This window comes from Pseudopodoces humilis, chromosome 10 (genome assembly GCF_049639895.1).
Source record: "Pseudopodoces humilis isolate 2021_Gansu_Grassland_sample_001 chromosome 10, ASM4963989v1, whole genome shotgun sequence".
In the NCBI taxonomy this organism is placed as follows: domain Eukaryota; kingdom Metazoa; phylum Chordata; class Aves; order Passeriformes; family Paridae; genus Pseudopodoces; species Pseudopodoces humilis.
Genome location: NC_142209.1, coordinates 12,712,267 through 12,734,494, shown reverse-complemented (window position 1 = coordinate 12,734,494; position 22,228 = coordinate 12,712,267). Strand labels below are relative to the sequence as shown.

At 40.0% G+C, this 22,228-nt stretch overlaps 2 protein-coding genes across 3 annotated transcripts in view; one reads left to right on the top strand and one right to left on the bottom strand.

The window, feature by feature from the left end:
* Positions 1-7: 7 nt before the first annotated feature.
* DPH5 (diphthamide biosynthesis 5) lies at positions 8-19,332 on the bottom strand. Its single transcript, XM_005520940.3, has 7 exons — positions 19,198-19,332; positions 15,939-16,063; positions 12,587-12,695; positions 3,204-3,324; positions 2,260-2,299; positions 1,111-1,214; positions 8-249 (listed from the first exon to the last, which is right to left on the bottom strand). Exons 1-7 carry the CDS (start codon positions 19,330-19,332, stop codon positions 26-28), a joined length of 858 nt encoding a protein of 285 aa, XP_005520997.1. The 3' UTR covers positions 8-25.
* The window catches only part of LOC102113734 (uncharacterized), a 45,121-nt gene continuing 42,181 nt past the window's right edge, over positions 19,289-22,228 (top strand). For both annotated transcript variants that reach the window (XM_088060588.1, XM_005520937.3), the window contains exon 1: positions 19,289-19,694. In XM_088060588.1, coding sequence (XP_087916714.1) covers positions 19,289-19,694 — 406 coding nt within the window. The remainder of the gene's footprint in view (positions 19,695-22,228) is intronic.

Below are 22,228 nucleotides of genomic sequence, written 5' to 3'. Positions count from 1 at the left end.
AAAAATGTAAATGCCTCATTTTTATTTAAGTAGTCCTTTGACATGCATTATTGTCAAAACTGGAACTATCTACAGAGAAAAGTTTAAGCATTTCCAATTCCAGAGGATGCATAGTGCCTGTAACAATTAAGGAATGTAGTGGATCACCCAATTCCACAGTGGACATCTGCTGTAGTGTGCCTGAAGCAATCTTCTCATCTAGAGCACCTACACGAGCAAGGCCAACACAAACTGTGTTTTCAGTAATTTCTGTAAGAAAGAAGATTAAATGCTTATTGACTAATGGTCCTATCATAAAGGAAAAAGTACTCAAAATGCTTAAACCTTAACACTGCTTTCTTAAACCTCCAATTACTAAATTATTGGAGTGGCCTAGAAAGAAACTTCCTCTTCAAAGAAAATAAAGCTTAAGGATGTTGATAAGGAAGAAAGAATTCATTCAGGAATTGTGTTCACTTTGAAGAAACTGCTGCTTCTAATTCATTCTATGTAAAGGATAAAATTAAGTGACTTTAATTTTAACAGTATTGAAGGAATAAACTTTTTAAAAGAGGAGTAAAGCTAGATGAATTTGTTAAAAAAAAATTCTGTGACACAACTGCATCATCTTTATTAGTTCCTGTGATTTTACCCTTGGTCTCAATAAATATTTCAGTTTGCTATTGACTAGTGTTAAGAATTCAAGGTGGAAATCAGTTCTGCATCTTTGGGTTAACCTCTGCTCGTGTTCACATAGAGCAGAGTGTGACCAGTCTAAGTAAAACCAGAGCTGAGATTTTTTTTGAAGCTTGACTGATCTAAAATGCTCAGAATCCTTCTGCCTCCTGCAACTTTAATGGCTCAAAGAGCTCACAGTTCCACATGGATAGAAACAGTGCAGGGTTTCCTGACTGAGGCTTTGACTGGAGCCACCAATGCACCTTCATTGAAGCTCACTGAACTGTGCTGTGCTCAAGCTTGGCCAAATCCACCTCGTGACTAGGTTTAAGGCAGCCCAAATCCTCTGCAGAGCAGAATTCTGGGAGTCAGAGGAAGGGAATGGAGTTCAGAGGCTCATCAGGAGGTGTGACTGGAGAGGGGTGGTAGCAGACAGAAGCAGTGCAGTCATACCTGGTTTTAGTCCTTGGAGCCTTCTGTTTTGAATAATGGCAAGAAGCTGTTCTGCAGCTTGATTGACGCTCATGTAGCGCGGTGGCTCATAAATCTTTCTTCCTCTGCAGGGAAGGAAAACAGAGAAATTTCACATATAACCCATTTTCTTATCCCCAGAAATCTTACAGCTTATTTCAAGAGATCTCTAGACCAGCAGGTTGAACTTAAACAGGCCCAGGCTCTCAGGTTGGGTCTTTTAGACAAGAGTAGAATTTTTAAAGAATACAGAAATCTCACCACACCTGTGAAACAGCTGGGCTCCAGCTGCCATATCATTTAGAGCCTAAAAGCAAATTCAGCTGCTAGAAGCAAGTTGCAGGTTTTGCAGTTACTCTTGAAGGCTGTATTAGACTTAAATCCAAAGGCATACAACTGTTTTTCTGTTAAATGCCCTGTAGACAGATGATTATAGACTAGAAATATATTCTTAAATGAAATGCTGCTTTCTTTGCCAACTGTGGATTCAGTCAAACAGATTTTATTTTGAAACTCCAGAATAAACAAACCTCAATGATACTGTGAGACTTCACAAATGTTAATTTAGACCAGTTACAGCATGTGTATAAAGGAACCATTTATATTCACCATTGTCAAACCATACAGATTGCAGAGATGAGTAAGATGTGGCAAAAGCTTTTTGAATACAGTTAAACAAGCGTAAGAGCATTTTCTGTATATTGCTTATTTAACTCTTTAAAAAGGGTGTTATGTATTCTGCACTTTGCACTGTTCCAGCCAGTGTACAGAAGAATAAATTTAGAACACTTTTTCAGATATTAATGTTTCAGGAGGTGACAGAACAGTAGAGAAATAACACTTTAATTCACCTACCCCTTTCTGACTTAGTGCTTCTCACAGGAACAGTTACAGAAAAGATCATGTTCTGCTGCAACTCAATTCAGTTACTGTAAATAAAGCCAGGCCCTATTGCAAGGAACAAGAGTTTTACCCCTTGTAAGAAACAAAAGACAGTGGCCATTGAGAAGCACTAGAGGAAGACAGGTAAGTTCAGTATTAGACTATGGGCAAAGAACCTTTGTTCCTTGTACAAAAAAACCTTTATAGGGGCACTGTGTATTTCTATGTATTTTCAAAATGGTGACTCACTTCATGAGATTCTCCAGAGACTGCTCCTTCACTTTAATATCTGTAGAACAAAACACATTAAAACACAGGTTCCCTACAAGCTTCCCACTTAGTTTTCTATGTAGTTAAAGCTTTAACAACATTTTAGCTATTATAATATTATTATATTTAGCTATTAGAATATGGATCGCACTGTACTGTTTCATCTGTTAGTTAATCACAAAATCCTGTGACTTTATGCACATGGTTTTACCCAACAATAGGACTAATTTCACAGATTTCAGAGCAACACAGCCAAATAAAAGTCCTGGTAAATATACAAATAGGCATATTTACCGTAAGATAGTTAAATACTAGCACATTTAAGCACACCAGTTCATTGGGTCAATTCTTAAATTATGAGCATATTATGTCACAGAAGGTAAAACAGTCTGACTGCTCGACAGTGATTACATCACTGCTATGCAGGAACCTGACTTTCGTTAGCACTTCCTTACTGTCCCAATCAAAATTTAGAACAAGCTTCTGTTATGGGAAAAAAAAGGATTTGAGCAAAACTGAAATAGAGAAGAGGTCAGGTAGGTAAGACTCTGAACAGCTGCAATTTTATGAAACAAGTTGACCATAATCTTTCTAAGAGGAATGCAAATGTTACCTGTACTCAAATGCCCCCCCCAAATTATTATACTGAAAGCTGGATACATTTTTAACTGTGAATAAGCATTCCTTGTTGCATAATCAACTCCTAAACCAAAGTGACTCAGATGAAAAAGGTTAAAATGCAAAACTCCAAGATTGTAAATGCCCAGTTTACCAAATTGCTTCTACATCCATGAAGTCACTTTCAGTTCAAAAGTTTATCAGCACTAAACTTTTTAATATTACATTTGCTTATCTGGTGATCGAGTCAGCTGCGTAAACACTCAATACATAGACTAAAAGGCAGGAGAGTGGCTGCTGCTCACCGAGTAAGCACAGAGTGTGCATTCCATTCTGACTGTTCTTTTCAATCTTGTCAAAGAAGCTCTCTGGCTTCCATGTATCTGTCCAGAACACTATGGAAACCATTTCTCCGAAATTGTACAACTGTAAAACAGAGCAAATGCAGTAACACACATGTGCAATAAGAAAAAATAAGAACATGCAAAAATGTTAAAGACCAAGCCATGAACTACCTGTAAAGTTTTTACTGCATTCACCTTTCCAATGCATAATTAGTAACTTTTAATATACTTTCTATTGTTACTTAATTCTGAAGTCCTTTTAAAGGTAAAAACTTTGTAAGATTAACACCAAAATTATTATTTGTTATTTCTTACTTTGGTTAAGTGGTTTTTATTTCTTACTTTGCTTAAGGTTAGACAGTTTTGAAGAATGCCATAATTTGATGTTTTGGTTCTACTGATACAGTAGTGTTTATATTAAAATGGCATTTTGCTGCAGATGGAAGCTCTAGCAGACAAAAGAAGTTACAGTCAGGAGTAGGAGACAGTGGATACGAAGATCTGAAGACAGATTGTGCAGGAAGCAGAGAGGTACAACATGATTTATGCACATATGGTAGGAATATTGCTAGCAGAACACTCCTAGCAGATTCTATGTCAAGCATACTCACTGTCTCTGTTCTCAGTCTTAAGACATTCATTACCCTAAGTCCCTCATCTTGGTGAAGCCATTTGAAGCAATAGTCTTGCCAATCATCTCTGGTGATGCAAAAGTGAAAGTTGTAAGAAAAGTTAAGGCAGTATTTGGCTTGGAAGCAGTTTCTGCCATGAAATAGGGGAAAACCATGCATCAGTTTTGGTCTGTTTAGCTCTGGAATGGGGCCACCCCAGATGGATTTTACAGCTTGCCAATATTCTGTCTGCTCAAGCCCACCAGAGAAACAACAGCTACATGGACTACCCTTCCCACTTTCTCTGTACTCCTGGAAGGAAAAACTGCTTTTCCAAGCCCAGAGCAGGAGACAAAGGCACTGTGTGTGCTTTGGCAGAGGACCCTGCATAGAAGCAGCTCTGGCAGCCCTGTGCCATGTGGGGATTCCCCTATACATACTTCTCTTACTGTGGCATTAGGCTGTGGCTTTAACTCCTTTATGCTGGTACAGCAGAACTTGAATCACAGCAGAAACATGTTTATTTTTAAAAGCTCAAATTTTAACCATTCATGATGATAAAATTTATTCAAAGATTCCTGGAATAAAACTGAAAACATTTCCTCTTTTTAAGTATTTCATTCTAGCACAAGGACAAGAACATACCGTGTACATTTCACAACCTAAAGGTTCTTCCAGTAAAGTAAATACAGGTTGAACCAAATAAGTTGCTCCTGATGCAACTTGTTAGCTATTTCAAGGCTGTGTTCTAGAAAATGAAAAAAAAACAAACCCAAAAAACTATGCTTTGCCTATTTTTCATGTGGCTGCCTAGAACTCATTCCCATTTTGTACCAAATCTGAAAAACTAGTAGTACAAGAAGTTTCTCTCCTTCACTGTTACAGCATCTGGGAGCAAGATACCTTTAATTTCCCTGGTAGCATTCCTGCAATCTTCCACTAGTGCTGCAATGTCTGATACCAACCTAAGTGCTTGCCTTCAGCACCTGCAACCACTGCAGCCACCTCCCTAAAGCTGCAGTCCTTGTTCAGGACAGAAAGTGCCCTCAATTAACCTTAAATCTTACCTTGTCCCTTTGGCATTTTGATAACCCAAGGAAGAAAAACTTCCACCTCTGCCCTTTAGGAACGGAAAGGATGTGCAGAAATGGGAAAAATGTTATTATCTGAGAGGTATTTTGTTGGGAATCAGAACTCCTAAACTACTCTGCCTCATTCTGTTAAGAATGAGTTGGACATTCAACTTTATAGCCTAGAGTGCTTGTTCCAAGTGTTCTCTTTTCCATTACCCATTACAAAGATTCTCCATCTTCTTTGCCAACAAGAAGTTAAACAAGTTATCCAGTCATTCACTAATCTGTCCTTTGTTTACTGGGTTTTGCATTAATACTGAAGCCTGGATGTCAAAAAAGAGTAAAACATTTTTGTTGCCTGTCTCTTTAGTAGAAACACCTTCAGAACACCTTCATGAAGTACTGACATCGTAGAAAACTGTACTTAGTCTCAAAAAAATACACCTGTTTTCTCAGCACCTGGAAAGTACAGAAGTAGTTTCTACACTAATAAGGTAAAGTGGGACATATTTTATTAACCTCCTAGAAATGCTTTTGCAGTTTACACCCCTCTACTAACTAAACTTGTGAAGAACAGATTTCCTAGGATTAATGCACACCTGTTTTTACTTTAAATTATAGAGGGGGGAATACTACTTTTGAAAGTCCCTGGTACACCATCAATCTGAATGCTGAGGAACTGAAGCAGTAAGTGGATACCTCTATTTTGCTTGAATACTCATAACCAATTACCTTACAAACACTTCTACAGACACAAACCAATATTTCTTTCTCATCCAGTATTTGATCTCTGCAGGTGTGTGACATTTAAGCAAACAAAGGAACTGCTCTTCACCAGGGCAAACCTACATTAAAGAAGGAACTCATGACTGTATCAGAACTTACACTTAAAAAACGCTCTCCCTGTATCCATGCAGGATTCAATTTGTTCCTAATTTAGTTTCCTCTGCTGTGTTCTAATTTCCACCTCTTGAACTTGTGCATGAAGTATCTGACTTTCAAGAAAAGCCCTGTGGCAGAGAGAGCAGTAAATGCCAAAAATTGCACTGCTATCCTAAGGATACAGAAGACAGCAGGTCCTCTAAAGACAAAACCCACTGAAATGAAAAAGCATTTTTTCCACCAACCATAGAAGGCTGCAGAGGGTCCCCAAAATTCCAGGAATCATTCTTTTCACTGAAATAGAACGGTCTGACATGTTTGTTAACCAAGGAGTGTTACAACACAACTAAGGATTACTGCCATGCTTTGAGACTGTTCACGAGTTCAGTAAGATGATGAGCTGTGCATATTTGCAGAGACAGGATCAGGCTGTACAGTGGCTGGCACAGCTCTAAAGAGAGGCAAGAGCAAATGAAATTTCACAGCCAACTTGTGTGTGCTGCACTCTACATGAAGCATGTTTAGGAGCAGGCAATGTGTGTTCTGTACAAGCCCAAACATCTCAGGCATCACACTTGCACTGATGAGCAGATCTGTTAGAGTGCCTACATTCAGCTCAGGCACAAAAGTGCCAGAATTTCAAAGGGGCACAGTGAAATGGTTGGACAAATATTTTGTCTTTTCAGCTTGAAACCAAACTTCTTTCCTTCTCCTCAATGCTCAAAAACTTCACAGAAGTTTCAAAAGGTCATTTTGAAAGACCTCAGTCTTTGGAAATACCCCTTTCTCTGCACCCTCCCCCCAAGTAGTAACTGGCTTAAGTAAAACTTTGTGCACTCAAATTTTGCAATGCAATAGCTCAGGTCAGCAAAGGAAGCCAGAACTCTCTACTCTGAGGCAATGCCCTGCTGCTATTTTGCTCACAAAGTTGAGTTCTTCAACTCATAGTTACATCACCTCAGAACAAGATGTAACTTCCTATTTTATTGACATGAAAGAATGATTAACAACTTTTGGTACTTGTTTTCTGATAGTATTTTAACCCTTCTATTAATGCCATTTCTTATTTACTTCTTGTTTATACAAGCAGAATTGATTGCAAATTGAGAGGCCAGAATGAACTGTGAAAGTGCTGTACCATGATCTCGCCTTGGAAAGTCTTCATGCGAGTGGAATTTCAATGAAACTGCTGAGTTACTTTGTTAAAGACCAGTCTGAATGATATCAGATACCTGAAACTGTCCTGATCAATTGTCCTTACTTGAAATAGTGGTGTGGTCAATCACCACAAAAATTTAGAGCATAAAAGACGGAACAAACTGAGACTAAATAGGGAAATTAAAAAAGGAAGATCCATCATCCTCTCTAAAAAGTACTAAAGCAAGCAGGAGAGAAGATGCAAAATAATATTAAAGGTCAGTTGGCCAACAGCTGCAGAGAAACCAAGAAGTAAACATTTCAAAACACAGACATCTATTTTTACAGCATCTTTCCCAGAATTATTGCTGTATCAGCTTCAATGGTGACACAGCAATTTTTCACTTATGAACCTCCCTCCTTTCCTAACATTTCAAATAGCTTCAGAACTGGTCACATATCTGGGGTTCTTCCCAAAAAAAAAATAAGTTACTGCATTCTTCAGACCTGCCACCCTACATAGCCAAATACCTGAGAGCCTGTAGGGCTGAAATGCTATGGAGCTATGTTCCGGTCACAGATTACATTGCAGATAGTTCTCACAGCACAGGTAAATTATGGAAATTCAGATTCTTCTCAGCCTAATCACAACCCACTGGTAGGAACTAAGAGGCTTTTTCTCCTAAGACTATTCCTCAATGGATTTAGAGACTGCAGAGCACCTTGCATTATCCAGGTTACTTCCTGATAGATCTCAATGAGCACACCCAGAAAAGCTAAGACAGATTGTCTTTGTCATAGGGTTTCTGATGTAATGCTATGCAATGTTCATCCTCAAAGATAAGGAACCTGAGTTAGGTTTTTCCCTTTATTCTGCCTAACCTGTTAACAGCCCTCCAGACCATATACATCAAATTAAAGGGCTCCTACTGTTTTTTGTACTATCTATTGTTGCTTGACAGCAGCTTAAGAAGTAGAACGATTGTCAACAAAGAAGCAGCAAGAATCACTCAATCTTTTTTTTTTTTGCTTGGAATTGATCGTATGAAACAACCACAAGCCTAGCTCTAGCCCTTTACACTACCTTATTTAGCACCACAGACCTATAGCAACTTCAGATGCCTCTCATGAGAACCTTCACATGAAACTGAAATGTTTTACCATTCACATATATGTGTATTTGTCTTCTTTTTGTACTGCAAGCCAAGAGATTGCCCCAGCTGTCCCAAAAACTTCCAGTCCCCTTAGTAACCCCGGAGAGAAAGAAGCTGTGAAGAAAACATATTTGGCTGAGAGAAACCCACTCCACATAATTGCAGTCTTTAGAAGGCAGCTGAGACAAATCACATAAAATCAGTTGGAGGGACAAGCACATTTTGCTTTGGCTGCTTCTTGGATATGCTTAGGAAATAGCCACTCCACAAGCAGAACAAAATTCAGCTATCAAAATACTGAGAAAATAAACTTGAATAGGAGAGGATTCGCCCCCCCAAGGTAATGTCACCTTATCTTTAAAAACCTTCTAAGATTCTTTCCATCAATATCAAGCAATATTTCCTTCCTGCCCTGAAGGTGACTTAGGTTACTAATATGAAATGAAAATATCTAAAAGAAAAGAAACCCCCAAACCTGATGAAACAGATGTTTCTGGGCCATGTTTGCTGGTGACAAATGGCACTAAGCTGGACAGCAATTGTGAGTAATGAAGTAGTGTCACTAGCACTGATCTAACATTTAATTGGCTTGAGACACAAATGCCAACTTCTTAAAGGCTCAGAAGCTGGTAGTAACTGAAAAAAACAATCAGAGATGGAAAACAGTTTAACAGTCAGTCATTTTGTGTAAAGTCTCTCCTGTTAGAGCAAAGAATGTTTTTAAAGATGAAGGCACACCACGGGTGGGACTCAGAGGCTCCACTCTTGTACAGGGTTTCTATTTGACTGTGAGCACAGTAATTAATGATAGCATCCTTCAGCTTCTTCATCTTTAAGTAGTATTTTTTTAACTTGACACTGGAAATGTACTCACCTGTTCAGTGAAAACTCAAAAATAAAACAGTAAGCATTGATTTTGCATTTAAGTGATCAGCTGCTAGCAAAAAGGCTATTTTCTAACTGTAATTGTCTTACAAGAATTAAGTGGACTGCAAACAAAAAACCCGAGATGCGTCACTGAAAGAAACAAGGGCACATGCAGATGTTTGTTCTGAAGCTATTCAGGTGGAAAGTGGGTACATCTCAAAAGAAAGGCAGCTCTCTGCTAGAACATGTTTTTTTCCTAGCTACCCAACCAAAGGCTTTCAAAACAAGCAACATCAGAAACACTCAGAAAGGAGCGTCTCATTTTAGCCTTTTATCTCATCCTGTGACTTGCCTCCAGCTTTGCACTTCAGTTCTCAATCCTCTTTCTTTATGTTAATGTCACAATCTCAAGCCATTTCAAGCTGCATCATTCCTCCACATGCACCACAGGTCAGCATGATGCAGAATCTTCCAGATGTGTTTGACCACCAATAGTTCTACCTCAAGGATACATTACCAGCACTGGGTCAGAGAATTCTGTCCTGAGAGTACCACTCTGCCCAGCGACCTCCCCAGACCAACCCAGATGTCATGCAGATTAGAAAGGAAGGAGAAATATGCAAACTAGAGATCCTCAGTTTCCTGCATCTTTATTCTAGGCCTCAAAAACCTTAGCAATCAGCCCTATTCTGAAAAGCTGAGAGTGGGCACAGGTAAAGCCTGTTTTTCCTTGGCAGTGTGTGCAGATACCAAAGTGCCTGACTGTCCTCCACCACCAGTGCCTGGTTGTTCTCCACTACAACAGAAGTCAGAGTGACAAACACACCCACGTAGCAGACTCCAGACAAGGGGGTGAACCTGCAAAGAACATGCTAGGAGGCACTGACATAGGAGCACTTTTCTTGGTTTCTTTCCCATAACCAGATTTATTTGTTTTTTAAGGGAAAATAGCTTCTTCAGCCTCAGAAAGAAAAAATCTGGTACAGTGAAGCACAGCAAAAATATAAAAGAGGGAGGCACAGCAAATCACAGAGCCTTATGCACAGTCAGACTACCAGTTTGCTGAGTTACACTATCCCAGCACAGTTTATCAATATGTCAGAACTTCCAAGAAGTTTAATTTTCAAAATTAAAACCCCACTCTTTTCTTCAGTATTCCAAAACAGCTTCACTAATTCTGTTACATGAGCAAGACAGTTAAAAAAAAAAAAAAATTATTTGAAAATAGATATGCACCCCTCTTTATTATTTGGCAAAAACTACAGCTATTGAAAGGTAACAAACCATCACTGATGCTCTTCACTAAATCATTGTACAGGCAAACTGCACAGTACCAGAATGTTGTTGGCTGCACAGAAACATTGCTCTGATGACCAGAGACATTCTTTTGTGACCAGACTGTGCTGTAGCTGCATTTCACTGATGGCCTAATCAGCAGTTACAGCTCACTACGCACATGGCTCTCTGAACGGCGCATAAAGGTGTTTCCTGTTTTTCTCTACTAAAAAGGAGAGAGGGTTTGTATTACAATCAGATTAGAACAAGAAAAAAAGCAAAGCCTTTTCTGTGGTGAAGCAAAAGAGGAATCCCTCCTATACTTGACAGGAACTTTACAATTTGAGACACAATAACTCCAAAAGTAAACCAGTGGAAGTAGAAAGCCATGAACTTAAAGGCTTTTGAATGAAATTATAAACTTCCAACACAACTCTAGTTAATAAAAGGCTGTTTTTTTGTGAGATACACCTCACTTGCTGTTTATGCCAGTAAGAAGCAATCAAGAGTTAAACATACAACTGATTACATTCTGCCTGGCAATACAATCATTATTTCCTAAAATGCCTTATACGACAACAGGAATGTTGACTTAGGAGAAGGCAGCCCCTCTCAAGCCAGAATGGAAAAGGGGACTAATGCCAGAGTGAATAACATCCCATTTCCTTTATGGTCTGCTCCCTTCAGCATGGGATAAGGAAATAGCAATCTAATCTCAAAAACTCTGCATATGTGAATAACCTTAGGGACTGTTTATAGTATACTCACATTAGGTTTCTGGTCTATTTTTTTAAATTAACCTAAAAGCTCTATACTCTTCCTTCCCATGCCTGCTGAATTGTGGGGGAAGAAAACTTCAGAAAACTTAAAAAACTCTTTGGGCCTTGCATCTTCCTTCCTAATGAATGTAAGAGAACAGTAAAAAAGAGAGCAAGTAGTAGAAGCTGCTTGTCAACAGCCTGACAACAGAAGCAAACTGCACCACCATCAAGACAAAAGGGGAAGGGTGAGCCCCAGCCACAACTCTTGTTATACCCACCCCAGTAAGTGCAGTCATGTGGCAGCTGCTCTCTGTCTGTAGATTTTAGACACCAAGAAGCTTATTTCCTTCCTAAATGATAATTTTGCCCAAGTCTTGCAGCAATAGGCAGGTATCACTAAGAAAGTACAAGAAGAATTATTAAGAGTGTGAATGCTGCGCAGCATTCCCTTTAGCATTAGCTAATGGGACAGGTCAGACAGGGCAAATTAATCAAACTAATCAAAACCAAAGATAATACCCAAACTCACAGCAATAAATTTTCTGCTGCTGGCCAGCATAATTATTTGAATGGAGTACTGGAGTTGGTCAGTGGAAATTTGAAGGTACCAGGTGTTTGCTGAAATTAAAATAAATTGTGTTATTTTGTGTAGGAGGAATTCCTCCTTCCTGGTGATGGAAAGACACCAACTTGTCTGTAGTACATTTACATTCCTCTGCTTGCTTTGGGCTTTTGTAAAGTGGGAACTTGGCTTAGGGGTCCCATACACAGGGAACCATTCTAAACCTTGAGAGGGCAGGTTCTATGTTAAAGTGATGAATAAAAACAAGAGGGGGAAGCTTCATCTAATTTATATGTGATTAGTTATGATTTAAACACTGCCACAATATCTTTCATGCAGTAAAAGTAATAATGGAGCTATACGTGTGTAAAAGGAAATACTTTCTTGGGGATCACTAGACCTTTTCTACTTCACTCATTCAAGATGCACAAAAACTGTTATTTGTTTTATTAGTCCTTGGCTAGGCAAATCCCTCCTCCCTCATCAGATGGGCAGAAAGTGGAGACAGATCAAATTTATTAGAGAAAGAGTGCATCATATTCAAGACTTTGGAATTAGTTATGATCTAAATTGGACATATATGCAGGCTTGTGCATGTATTTCTTATATGACAAGATCAGCATAATTCTTTACAGGATAACAACCTTATTTAAAAATAAACTTATCAGGTATTACCTGATACCTGATGCTACCATCGGTGGTAGGAGGAAGCAAACATGAGCAAAGCTTTATCTGTAAAATAACTTTAAATACCAAAGGCTCCTGGGGGCAGAGGGAAGTTAGCAGAGCAGAGCAGAACAGAACTGCTACTATTAATTTTCATGTGAGCTCACTGAAAGGGGCTTTTGCTGACATGTGGCATGCTAAAAGGAAGTGTTAAAAATTTCTAACATTAAGTGTACAGTTGGTACAGATCTTCAAAACTGGGATTGCAACATGCACTGCCACAGCAGTAGAAGGAGCTCACCAATTCTAAGCTTAGCAGCTGTGAAATAATATATATGCATATAGAAAAATATTACCTGTAAACCACAGCAGCCCACTGCATTCATTATTGAAGCATTATGGATGACCTTGTAAGGAATCCCCAATTTTACTGCACGTAGCACTAAATCACTGTGTGTTGTGGCCCTGTGGTAAGAAAAGGAAGGAATTAAACATTGAAAACATGATGTTACCAAGTGTTACTAGCATTGCAGTTTGTTTTGAAATAAAATTAAACTCTTCAAAACAAGGACAATGCAGAGGTGGCAAAATGACAACAATATCCTATTGGTTACAGGAAAATAAAAACTCCAGTAAGGCTTCCATACGTCATCTGCCACAGATGAAATGCCAGGTATCCTCAGTATGGTACAGCTCTTTGCAACTTTCTGGCATCATTAAAACTGTAACACTTCTACAACTGTTACTTTATAAAGTAGCCTTGGCAAGTATTTGAAAAGGGAAGCTCCATGTATCCTTTGTCTTCTGCAGGTGTCTGTAGAACACCCATTGAACTGTAAATGTCAACTCTGGCACAAACTTCCACAAAACTCCAGGATTTCATTACTGACTGCACAGCCAGGCCCTCTCCCATCTGCACCAGTGTGTGCCAGGAATGCTCCATGCTCAGACAAGAACTCTGAACAGACAGAGGTGAACTGCACGTTTACTGAGAAAAAACATCCTTAGACTGAATCAATTTTCATATTTAATCCAGATTACTCAAATTAACAATGCCTAAATCTGAGTGATGAAGTTTATTCTGAAAGAGGTAAAATACTGTTGTTTCAAACAGAGCTAAGTTCAGCTCCAGGTCTAAGGCTCAAGAAACACCTTGCAGTGACTAACTGCTGCAAGAATTACTGGGTTTGCAGTTAAGCAGTTGAGATAGAGCCTTTCTAAAATGGTCAGTACATACAGATTGAGCAAATCTTTGAACTGCAACAATGTTTACATATGTATTTTGCTTGTATGTATGTGAAATATGAAAATGCACCTACCCCTTGCCTAAATTTATCAAACCTGATCAATGACCTTAGACATCTCATTCCCAAGATGTACCACACACTTTATGTAGCTATTCCAAAGAAGGAAGGAAAGAAATAACATGTGGCCATCAGAACAATGAACTAGGAAAATTGCTTTCACCCTGGCCTTGTTCAGTTACCCTAACAGAATTCCCCTGGTTTTAGCCTGATAATTTTGGTGCTGTGTCTGACCAGCACCCAGTCAGCAGATCAGGTGCTTCGGACTGGAACACAAATGTGGCAGCAACTGGCAAGGCTGTAAAGATCAATATTGAAAAAAAGAAATCAATTTCAGTGGAGGTTAAAAAAAAGGAATTTGAACTTGGGAAATCTGAAACCCTTATACAAACAGGCTCCCAGACCTAGGAGAAGCCAGTAAGTGATCTGAACCAATACCTTAGTTACTACACAAACATTGTTCCTGACTTCTAGAAGCAAAAGTGATGTAAGAATGTCTTCTCTAAGAGAAGAGGAGACTGGTTTTACAGCCTTGTGTTATTGCCTGCACATACCAAGGACAAGGAGCACTGGAGGATTTTGTGGTTATGCTAATAATGACCAAGGCATCAGCTGGCTTTATTCACTGAAATTTGCTCCAGCCAGCATTTTTTTTCTCACAGTAAATCTGCTTATAATGACTATAGCTAAAGGCAGAAGTGCCCTTATGAGCACTCAATTCCAATACCAGGAAAAGTTTCATGAAGTCATCCCTCCACAGCCAAAACCACAGCAGTATTTTCTGTCACTGATACAGATGTTAAGTTTGATGGGTAGTAATAATATGAATGTTAACACCAGCCTAGAGTGGTGGGCTTTCCACTGTACTACTCAAGTTGTCAGACTCTTGTAGCACATCCATGGGTGTTATCACATACACAGATAAAAACTTGCAGAGAAAACAGTGAGGATGACAGGGCACAGCCTGCTTTATTGCTTTAACCACTAACCACCAACACCTGGCATCTCCTGTGGCTCCCAAGTACTCTGCTCTCCTGCAAATATACTTGGAACTCTGTGATCAGCTGCAAGGGGCTTCTATCCTCCTCCCCTCTGGCCTCTCTTAGGACAGAAACATTCAGTACTCTATCCTGGTAACCTCACAACTCCCTAAGTCCTTAGGGTTCTATGTGAGCATAGGAGCAGTTCTAGCTGTGACAGCAAGAGCTAAGAACATGAACATTTATAGAGAAGCAACTAATTAAAAAAAAAAAAGGTAGTTTTTAACAATTATGTAGTATGTTAGCCATAACTGAAGTATTTGGACATTGAAACTAATGATAATGAGACAGGTCAGAGTACTGCTTACAAGTAGCAGCTACATTTCAATCCATGTCGTTTGTATTTTTCATCTTGAATGCTTGTATCAGTCATGGATCAGAGCACAAGGGTCCAGGTAATGTGGCTCTACACTCTGCACAAATCCTAGTTTTAATGTAAACATGGACTGCAAGTATTATTAATATTTCTGAAATACAGGGTCATCTGCCCATAATTAGTTTAATATAATATTCTCTTGCCAATTGCCTTCAACCTGTATTTACACAAATTATCTGCTTTTGACAGATGTGCACATTGCTCCTTTTTACATAAACTCCATTTTTTCTCTCACAAATAAGGTGCTCAGATTTCATTCTTCTTGTGCCCCTTGACACTGTGGTATAAATCCTGCACCACCAGCTGGAGATGAAAAGCTCTTCTGCATGGCTTGACATTACAGATTGATGATACCTGACCAAAGAGACAGAAGGACATCCCTCTGGTCATAGAAAAAGACTATACTTTCCAGCAGGAATAAAAAGTGAAAACAAAAGGCCTAATAAACCAACATGAGAAGACATTTATAATGACATAAGTGATTTTAAAAACTAGCATATATTAAAGTAGACAATACAAACAGTAATCTGTATTGATTCTAAAACAACTGAGTATAAAAGCTCAAGTTTATAAGTACAGTTAAAAGAATATTCCCCCAAAACAGCACATTTCTTATTTATGTCATAACCTAGAATTTCTTCTGTTATAAGACAAATAATGAGGCAAAGTATTTGTTATAAAAGATAGCACAGAGAATAAAATGATAATGAATGAAATTATAAGTATCTGCTGAAGGAAAGATTCACACATCCTGGAGGGTCCACATTCCTATCTATAATGGACATCTGGGAAAGGAAACTCCAAAGCAAGATAAAGCATAGACAAATGCACATATATTTTTAATACAATAAGGAATATACAGACACAAAAAGTGTTTCTGGCCTGAAAATCAGTTTCCTCATACAGAATTAGAGTTACAGAGAAGGCTTCTTCCTATAGAAAAAAGTGATGAAGCTACAGCAATTATTAAAATGTTGCTCTGTCTTACCCAAAAGGATCACCAACCACAAGAAATGCAACATCACAAACATCAGCTTCTTTTAAAAGGCTATCTGCTTCTTGTTCCACCATTTCTCGGTCAGCCAAAATCAATTCTTTTCCATAAAACTCTTCCTAGAAATTGAAATTAATAACAAACATCAAAATAAGACACTTAAGAATGTTTTTGTATCTCTCTGAGTGCTCACTCAAGAGCACAGCCAATGGACACTGGAATAGGTAACTTCATTATTCTCCCCAGCAACCTGCCCCATGTCTTGGTGAACCTCACCTCTGCTTGCAGGAACACCTGAGCTTCCCATAAAGCAGCTCCTGAGCTGACAAAAATCAGTGAATGTGAACTTTATCCTGAAACCAACTTGATTTTCCATGCTTTCTGTGTCAGTTGAGGAGCTGCACCTAAAGCAGCTCAGTCATGCTGAGGGTACCTGGGGGGACTCCGTGCAGAGTTAATTTAACCTGCTGCTGTAAGGCATCCTCCCTCACAGCCCGAGCCTAGTGCTTAGGCTACTGACAATACTGGCACCAAACCACATACAAATACCACACTAGCTACACCACAACCTGTTCTCTCAGATTTTTCCTTAGTACATTTTAGCTAACCACATCTAAGGCATGACTTCATATTAATCCTTCATCTTGAACTCTCTTTAAGAAGTACTTTACAAAGTATACAGGTAAACATGTATTTGATCATGTCCTTAATTTTTCTTCAGCAGCTCAGTAATCATTGTGTCTCTTTGTACATTTTAAATGCCTATATTTCCAGCATGAACTTCACACTTGTATATAAAACTTCAGTTAGTTCTAGAACATATTTTCTGATCATACTGAAAATATCTGCCATGTTGTGTCACCATGCATTTTACATGTTCTTTACATGATTAAAATTTTTTTCCAGGGCAAAGACCAAGAGAGGTATTTTTGTTCTAAGTAGTAGTCAGCAAATTTGTGTGGTATTATGAATATTAATAGATTGATAAAACTATTAAAGTCAGTTATCACCCAGAAAGGTCTTCCTCTGACTTCTGTGACTTCGCCCACACAGAACAGTGAATTGATGAGGAACTATCACACCTGTACAGAAGCAGAGTGGTGCTTCCATAAAAAAAATCCATCCCATAGTGAGTAATAGGTATGGGACCTCTGTTACCAGGTTACATTCCCTTCCCTGAATATGAATTCCTGCCCACTTTTGGGTAGGTTTTCCTAACTCTATAAAATCAGGTTATTATTTTCCTCATGAAACAGACCGTAACTTGTACAGATTCAACACAGAGGGGACCAAATAAATGTGTAAACAAATCTTGCATCTGTGATTTGGAACCACTGATGGTCACCCTGCAGTAATGCTGAGATCTGTACTAAACCAACTACAGCAAATTTTGACACCCCACTGGTTTTCATTAGGTACCTCAGCCCAGATGCACATCAGCACAAGGGGAGCTTGTCTGTAAAGCAGAGCACTCCATAACAACACCACACATCCCCTTCCGTGGGCTGCCATCATACCAGGCTGGCTTTGGCCCAACACTGTGAGCAAATGCACACTCCAGAACAGATTGGGTGCAGTCTCAGGAACACACCTTTCAGTTTGGCTTCATCCACGGGAATCTATTTGCATGCTTTGAGACTGTTCCACAATGCTAATCACAGCATGCTAAGTAGAGAATATACAGAAAGTAAAATGTAGATTCACTGGGAGCTCACTGCGTCCAAAAAGTTCTTTCACCAAGCTCAGGGTGGATTTGGGTGGTCAACATCAAATAACTTTCAATAAACATTTTAGGCCAACACAATAAACAAGCAAGACTTGTCATTTGACTTTTATAGCCTGATTTTAATACCACCAACACAGGAGGATATCTGGAAAGTCTCTGCAGGTAAATATCTGCTCTTTACTACTTGAGGGTTTTCCTCTAACTTTTTGTGGTGCTTAGGAGAGACTGACCTTCAGATTAGTAAATAAACTATTCAGCATTGTCACTTGTATATAAAACAGGCTGTATTATAAACACTTGGTTATTAACTCCTGAAGTCCCTCTTGGGACTTTAGGTATTTCAGGTAAGACAACGTTTTTGTTTTTATTGATCTTTTTTCCCCACTTATGTCATCTTTGGCATCTCAAGGTTTGCAAAAGCCTTAAAACAGTAAGAAATATATGACAAGAAAACCCAAAATAACCACATCAAAAATCATCAGCATTTTCCTATTATTCAGTGTTTTATTTTCAGACGGATAGGAATCCATTAATTTTTCTTTTGATAACAAATGCTCTTTCTGAAAAGTAAAAATCTCCAAGTAATCATTTCCATTTAGCAGTTTTCCAATTATCAAACCACAAAAAAGAACATTTTGTTTTGAATGGACTGACTACAATTTAGACTGCTTCAGTGTACTGAAAAGAGACATAAAACACAGAGCATATCTTCATATAGCAGATAAACCAGAAATTCTTTCCAAATATTCTAGCCTACCTTGTAGATGGAAACCACATAATGCTGACCACAAGCTAAAAGTCTCACATACTCTATGAATATGCTGCTCTGCATACAGGTACATTATGGGCATACAGAACTCAAGACCCAGATAGCATCAGCTTATTCAGAGGCAAGATTTCTGGTCTGTGGGCAGCTATGCTATTTTTTGGTATTATTGCAGCATTAAACTTCATCTTTCTGTGACCATCTGTGAACTCCTCAGAGCTACGATTTGCAAATTTTTACTACCCTTGTCTTCCATGAGGTGTGTTTACTTTAAAACTTTATCTCCACGTTGTCCAACAGCCCATCTCTGACTGAATTGTGCCTGTTCGGGGAATCCCAACATGCTGAGGCAGCTTGGCCCACGTGGAAACGTGAGATAATCAAATTGTAATTCCCAGCAGGCATGTCATAACACCTCCGGCTGATACAGAGATGCAAGGTTTCAAAGCATGTATTTTTCTGGTATGACTTGTTTGGTTTTTTTGTTTTGTTTTTAAACAGATTAGACACTTTCTAACCAAGTCCTCCAGTATCTCAAGGTCTGCACGTATTGGTAGGTTTTGAGATGAAAACTTGTGCCAACAGTTGTAGGAAGGAACATTTTATTTTTGCTGTAGTCTTCTTGCATGGCAGCAAAACAATTTCTCCTATAAAACACAGTATGTGAAAGTGACGTACACACTTCTCCCACGGACCCACCAGCCCCAGCACGGCCCCGTCTCCGTGGCACGAGAGGCCTCGGGCCTCGTGGCCAGACCTACCAGCGCTTCCTTGCCCACGGTGAGCACGGACGTGTAGGCCTCCAGGTACACCCTGCGGCAGCGCCGCACCGCCTCCAGGCCCTTCACCGTGATGTCCTTGGCATCCCCCAGGCCCAGCCCCACCAGGTACAGCATGCTCAGGGAGGGCCCGAGCCGCCACCTGCCTCAGGGGGGGAAACGGAAGCGGGGTCAGCAGGGGCGCCCCACCGCTCGCCAAGCCGGCCCCAGATCCGGGGATAGCTTGGCTCCCAGCTGCTCGTTTGCCGGCTCCCAGCTGCTCGTTCCCCGGCTCCCCGTTTGCCGGCTCCCGGCCGCTCGTTTCCCGGCTCCTCTCGCCCGGCTCCCGGCTGCCCGCGGCGCCGGTGGGGCGCAGGGGCCGCCGGGAGTTGTAGTCCCGGGCCGCGGCCGGGTCATGGCAGCGGCGGGCAGGCTCGGTCCGGGCGGTGTGCCCGCCGTGCCGGTCGCCAGCGGCCACAGCATCCCGGTGCTGGGGCTCGGTAAGTGGCGGTGGGCCCGCCCAGAGCCCGCCTGCCTGCCAGAGGCGTTGTGAGAGGGCGGGGGTCACGCCGGGGCCCGGCCTGGCCGGCTCGGCAGGTTCCACGCTGCCCTTGGCCCGCAGCCGGACTCGCCTCAGGCAGCTCCTGACCGGCGCTCCTCCGAGAGCCCCTGTGCTGCCCGGTGAAGCCTCGTGCTCCTGCCAAACGCGACCAGCTGGGCCTGCTGGGGAGCCGTGCTTTTGTGCTGCGAGCACATCGCTCCCCTCCCACCTGACCCGGGGCGATGTGCGGTGGTTTGGTGGTTTGGGTGTGTTTTCTTACCAGGCTTGGGAGCAGACTTTTCTTTAGAGCAGACTCTCATGATAGAATTAACCTTACTGCACCTGTGGAACTGAGATCCCATGTAGGAACCTTAGCATCTGTGAGGCACAAGGGAATGGTGGTTGATGATGATGAATATTTGATGCAGCTTAGTATTTCTTACACAGTCGCTATGTAGTGAGCAAAATGGCTTATGTTGTTCAAAAATTACTATTTTTTTTTCTTTTGGTGTTTTTTGGTTGATTATTTTAACCTGCAACACTTACTGCCAATTTACTTTCCTTGGAGATATTTTTATAACATTAAAGGAAAAAGAATGTAAATAGTCTTTTTTAGAGAATGGACTTGGTTGTCATATGTTCATTGTTTCAGTATATGCTGAACTGTGCTTCAGACTGTCTACAGAACCACCTTTTTATTGGAGGTAGTAATACATTTCTTGGGTTATGGGAAGAATAAACTGACTAGAAAGTAGACATGCAGAAAGATTCCTTTGTGTTGTCCACCCAATAGCTGCTCCCTGTCCTTTTGCTGTATTGGAAAGTTCTGAGTAGTCTATTGTTACACCTGAACTCATACCGCAGTGAATGGGTAGTGGCATACAAGAAAATCAAGTTTGATTTTTTCTGGCCCAGTAACTTCTGGCAGGTATGGCTTTCCAGGAGCTTCTCTTGGCTTTCAAGGAACTTCTCTTGACTTACAGTGGTGGTGTTGTCATGAGCAGGATTTGATTCTTTTGATTTCACTTGTTTGTCTTGCTAGAGTAATGCTTTACATATTGCTTTGTACAGTCTGCAGATGTTTGAGGATTGTGTAATAGATAGGAACCAGTCAGGTCATTTTAGGAAATCCTTGATATATGCTGCAAAATGCTGAGAATTTAAGAAGGGAGAAAAAAAAGTTGAAGACTTGCCACAGTTGCATTTGTGGTCAGGCTATAAATACCACAATATGCAGGCTAACACAATAGGATCTTTATGGTAGCTGTTCTCACTTCTCTTTTCCACATTAATTGCTTATTTTCCTTTCAGTCTTACTGCATTAACAAAAGATTTACTTGGATATGAAGTAGAAGCAAACTTTCTTAAATGAAAATGCATTTTCTGCAAGGCCATTTTCTGCAGGATTTGTTTGTCATTTCTTATCCCTCTAAACATGCAGACCTAATTGTTATCTGGTGCCTCAAAGACAACTTTAATAGATACGGTTGTTGCCTCTATTGCTAGATAATCTTTCTAAAAGCTTCAGAGAGATGAATATGCATAAAGATGGTTTCAACTATGCAGTTGTGTCACCTGGAAGGCAGCTCAGATAGCTTTGCAAGTTATTTTCAAAGTGATGAAACCCCTTTTGTAGTATCTGAGAGCTGAATTAGGAGACAGGTAGTGTGTTTCTTGGCCAGAACATGTTACTCAAGAGAATGCAACAGCACACTGGAAAAGCATTCTGTCAATAATATCTCTTCTTCTTGTTCAAGTTTCATTTATCAAAAGGTATTTGTGATGGTGGTTTTTTGGGTTTGGTTTCCTTTTTTTTTAATGGGTTTCCATGCCACAGCTTATTTGTCATTTGTATACAAGTTCAGTAAGTTGGTCAAGGTTTGATGCAAAAGCGGAGATGGGGGGAAGGAGGTTAAGTCTTTCATTAGGTTACCATTCTCTTTCTGGGGCTCTGTGCTCTTGCATAAACTGTTCCTAATGAGAAGGATCCATTTCCATTAAAATCTCTAGTGGGCAAGACAAATTTTTACACCAGAGAAGGCCATGGAGTATGCAAAATTTATGTTTAGTCTGAAGGGCTACTTGGAATAACATGCCAAATTGTGTATATCCAAAATTTCGTATCTACTTAGATGCATATTCTTAGTGTCTTGTGTCTGGCAAAAAGACCAGTCTACTTGCAATGGTAAAGCAAGCTGACTTTCCTGAGACACCAAGCAATTATATTATAGGGTAGCTCACCTCTATGCTAGTAATATGTTGTATAACTAAAGTTTTAATTAACAGATAAAAATAATCTGCACCTTGTTTATCATATAGCTATGAAAACTGCTGGTAACTTTATGTTTCATATGGTTTAATGCTAACTGTTTTGTTAGCCAACATTATTCATGTGCAGAGGGTCAGGCATGTTTATGGTAAATTTTCATTACAAAGGCTGCTTTCTACTTGAGTAGGCTTAAGTCGAAAAGAAATTGACATTTTGGCCCTAAT

What these genes read in the sequence shown, in the direction of transcription:
- DPH5 (XM_005520940.3), bottom strand. Translation starts at nt 19,332, where the DNA reads ATGCTGTACCTGGTGGGGCTGGGCCTGGGGGATGCCAAGGACATCACG. An exon ending in TGGGCTGCTGTGGTTTACAG is followed by an intron (nt 3,325 to 12,586) that starts GTAATATTTTTC and finishes TCTGTTTTACAG; the next exon opens with TTGTACAATTTCGGAGAAAT. An exon ending in GCTCCAAGGACTAAAACCAG is followed by an intron (nt 250 to 1,110) that starts GTATGACTGCAC and finishes TCTTTCTTACAG; the next exon opens with AAATTACTGAAAACACAGTT.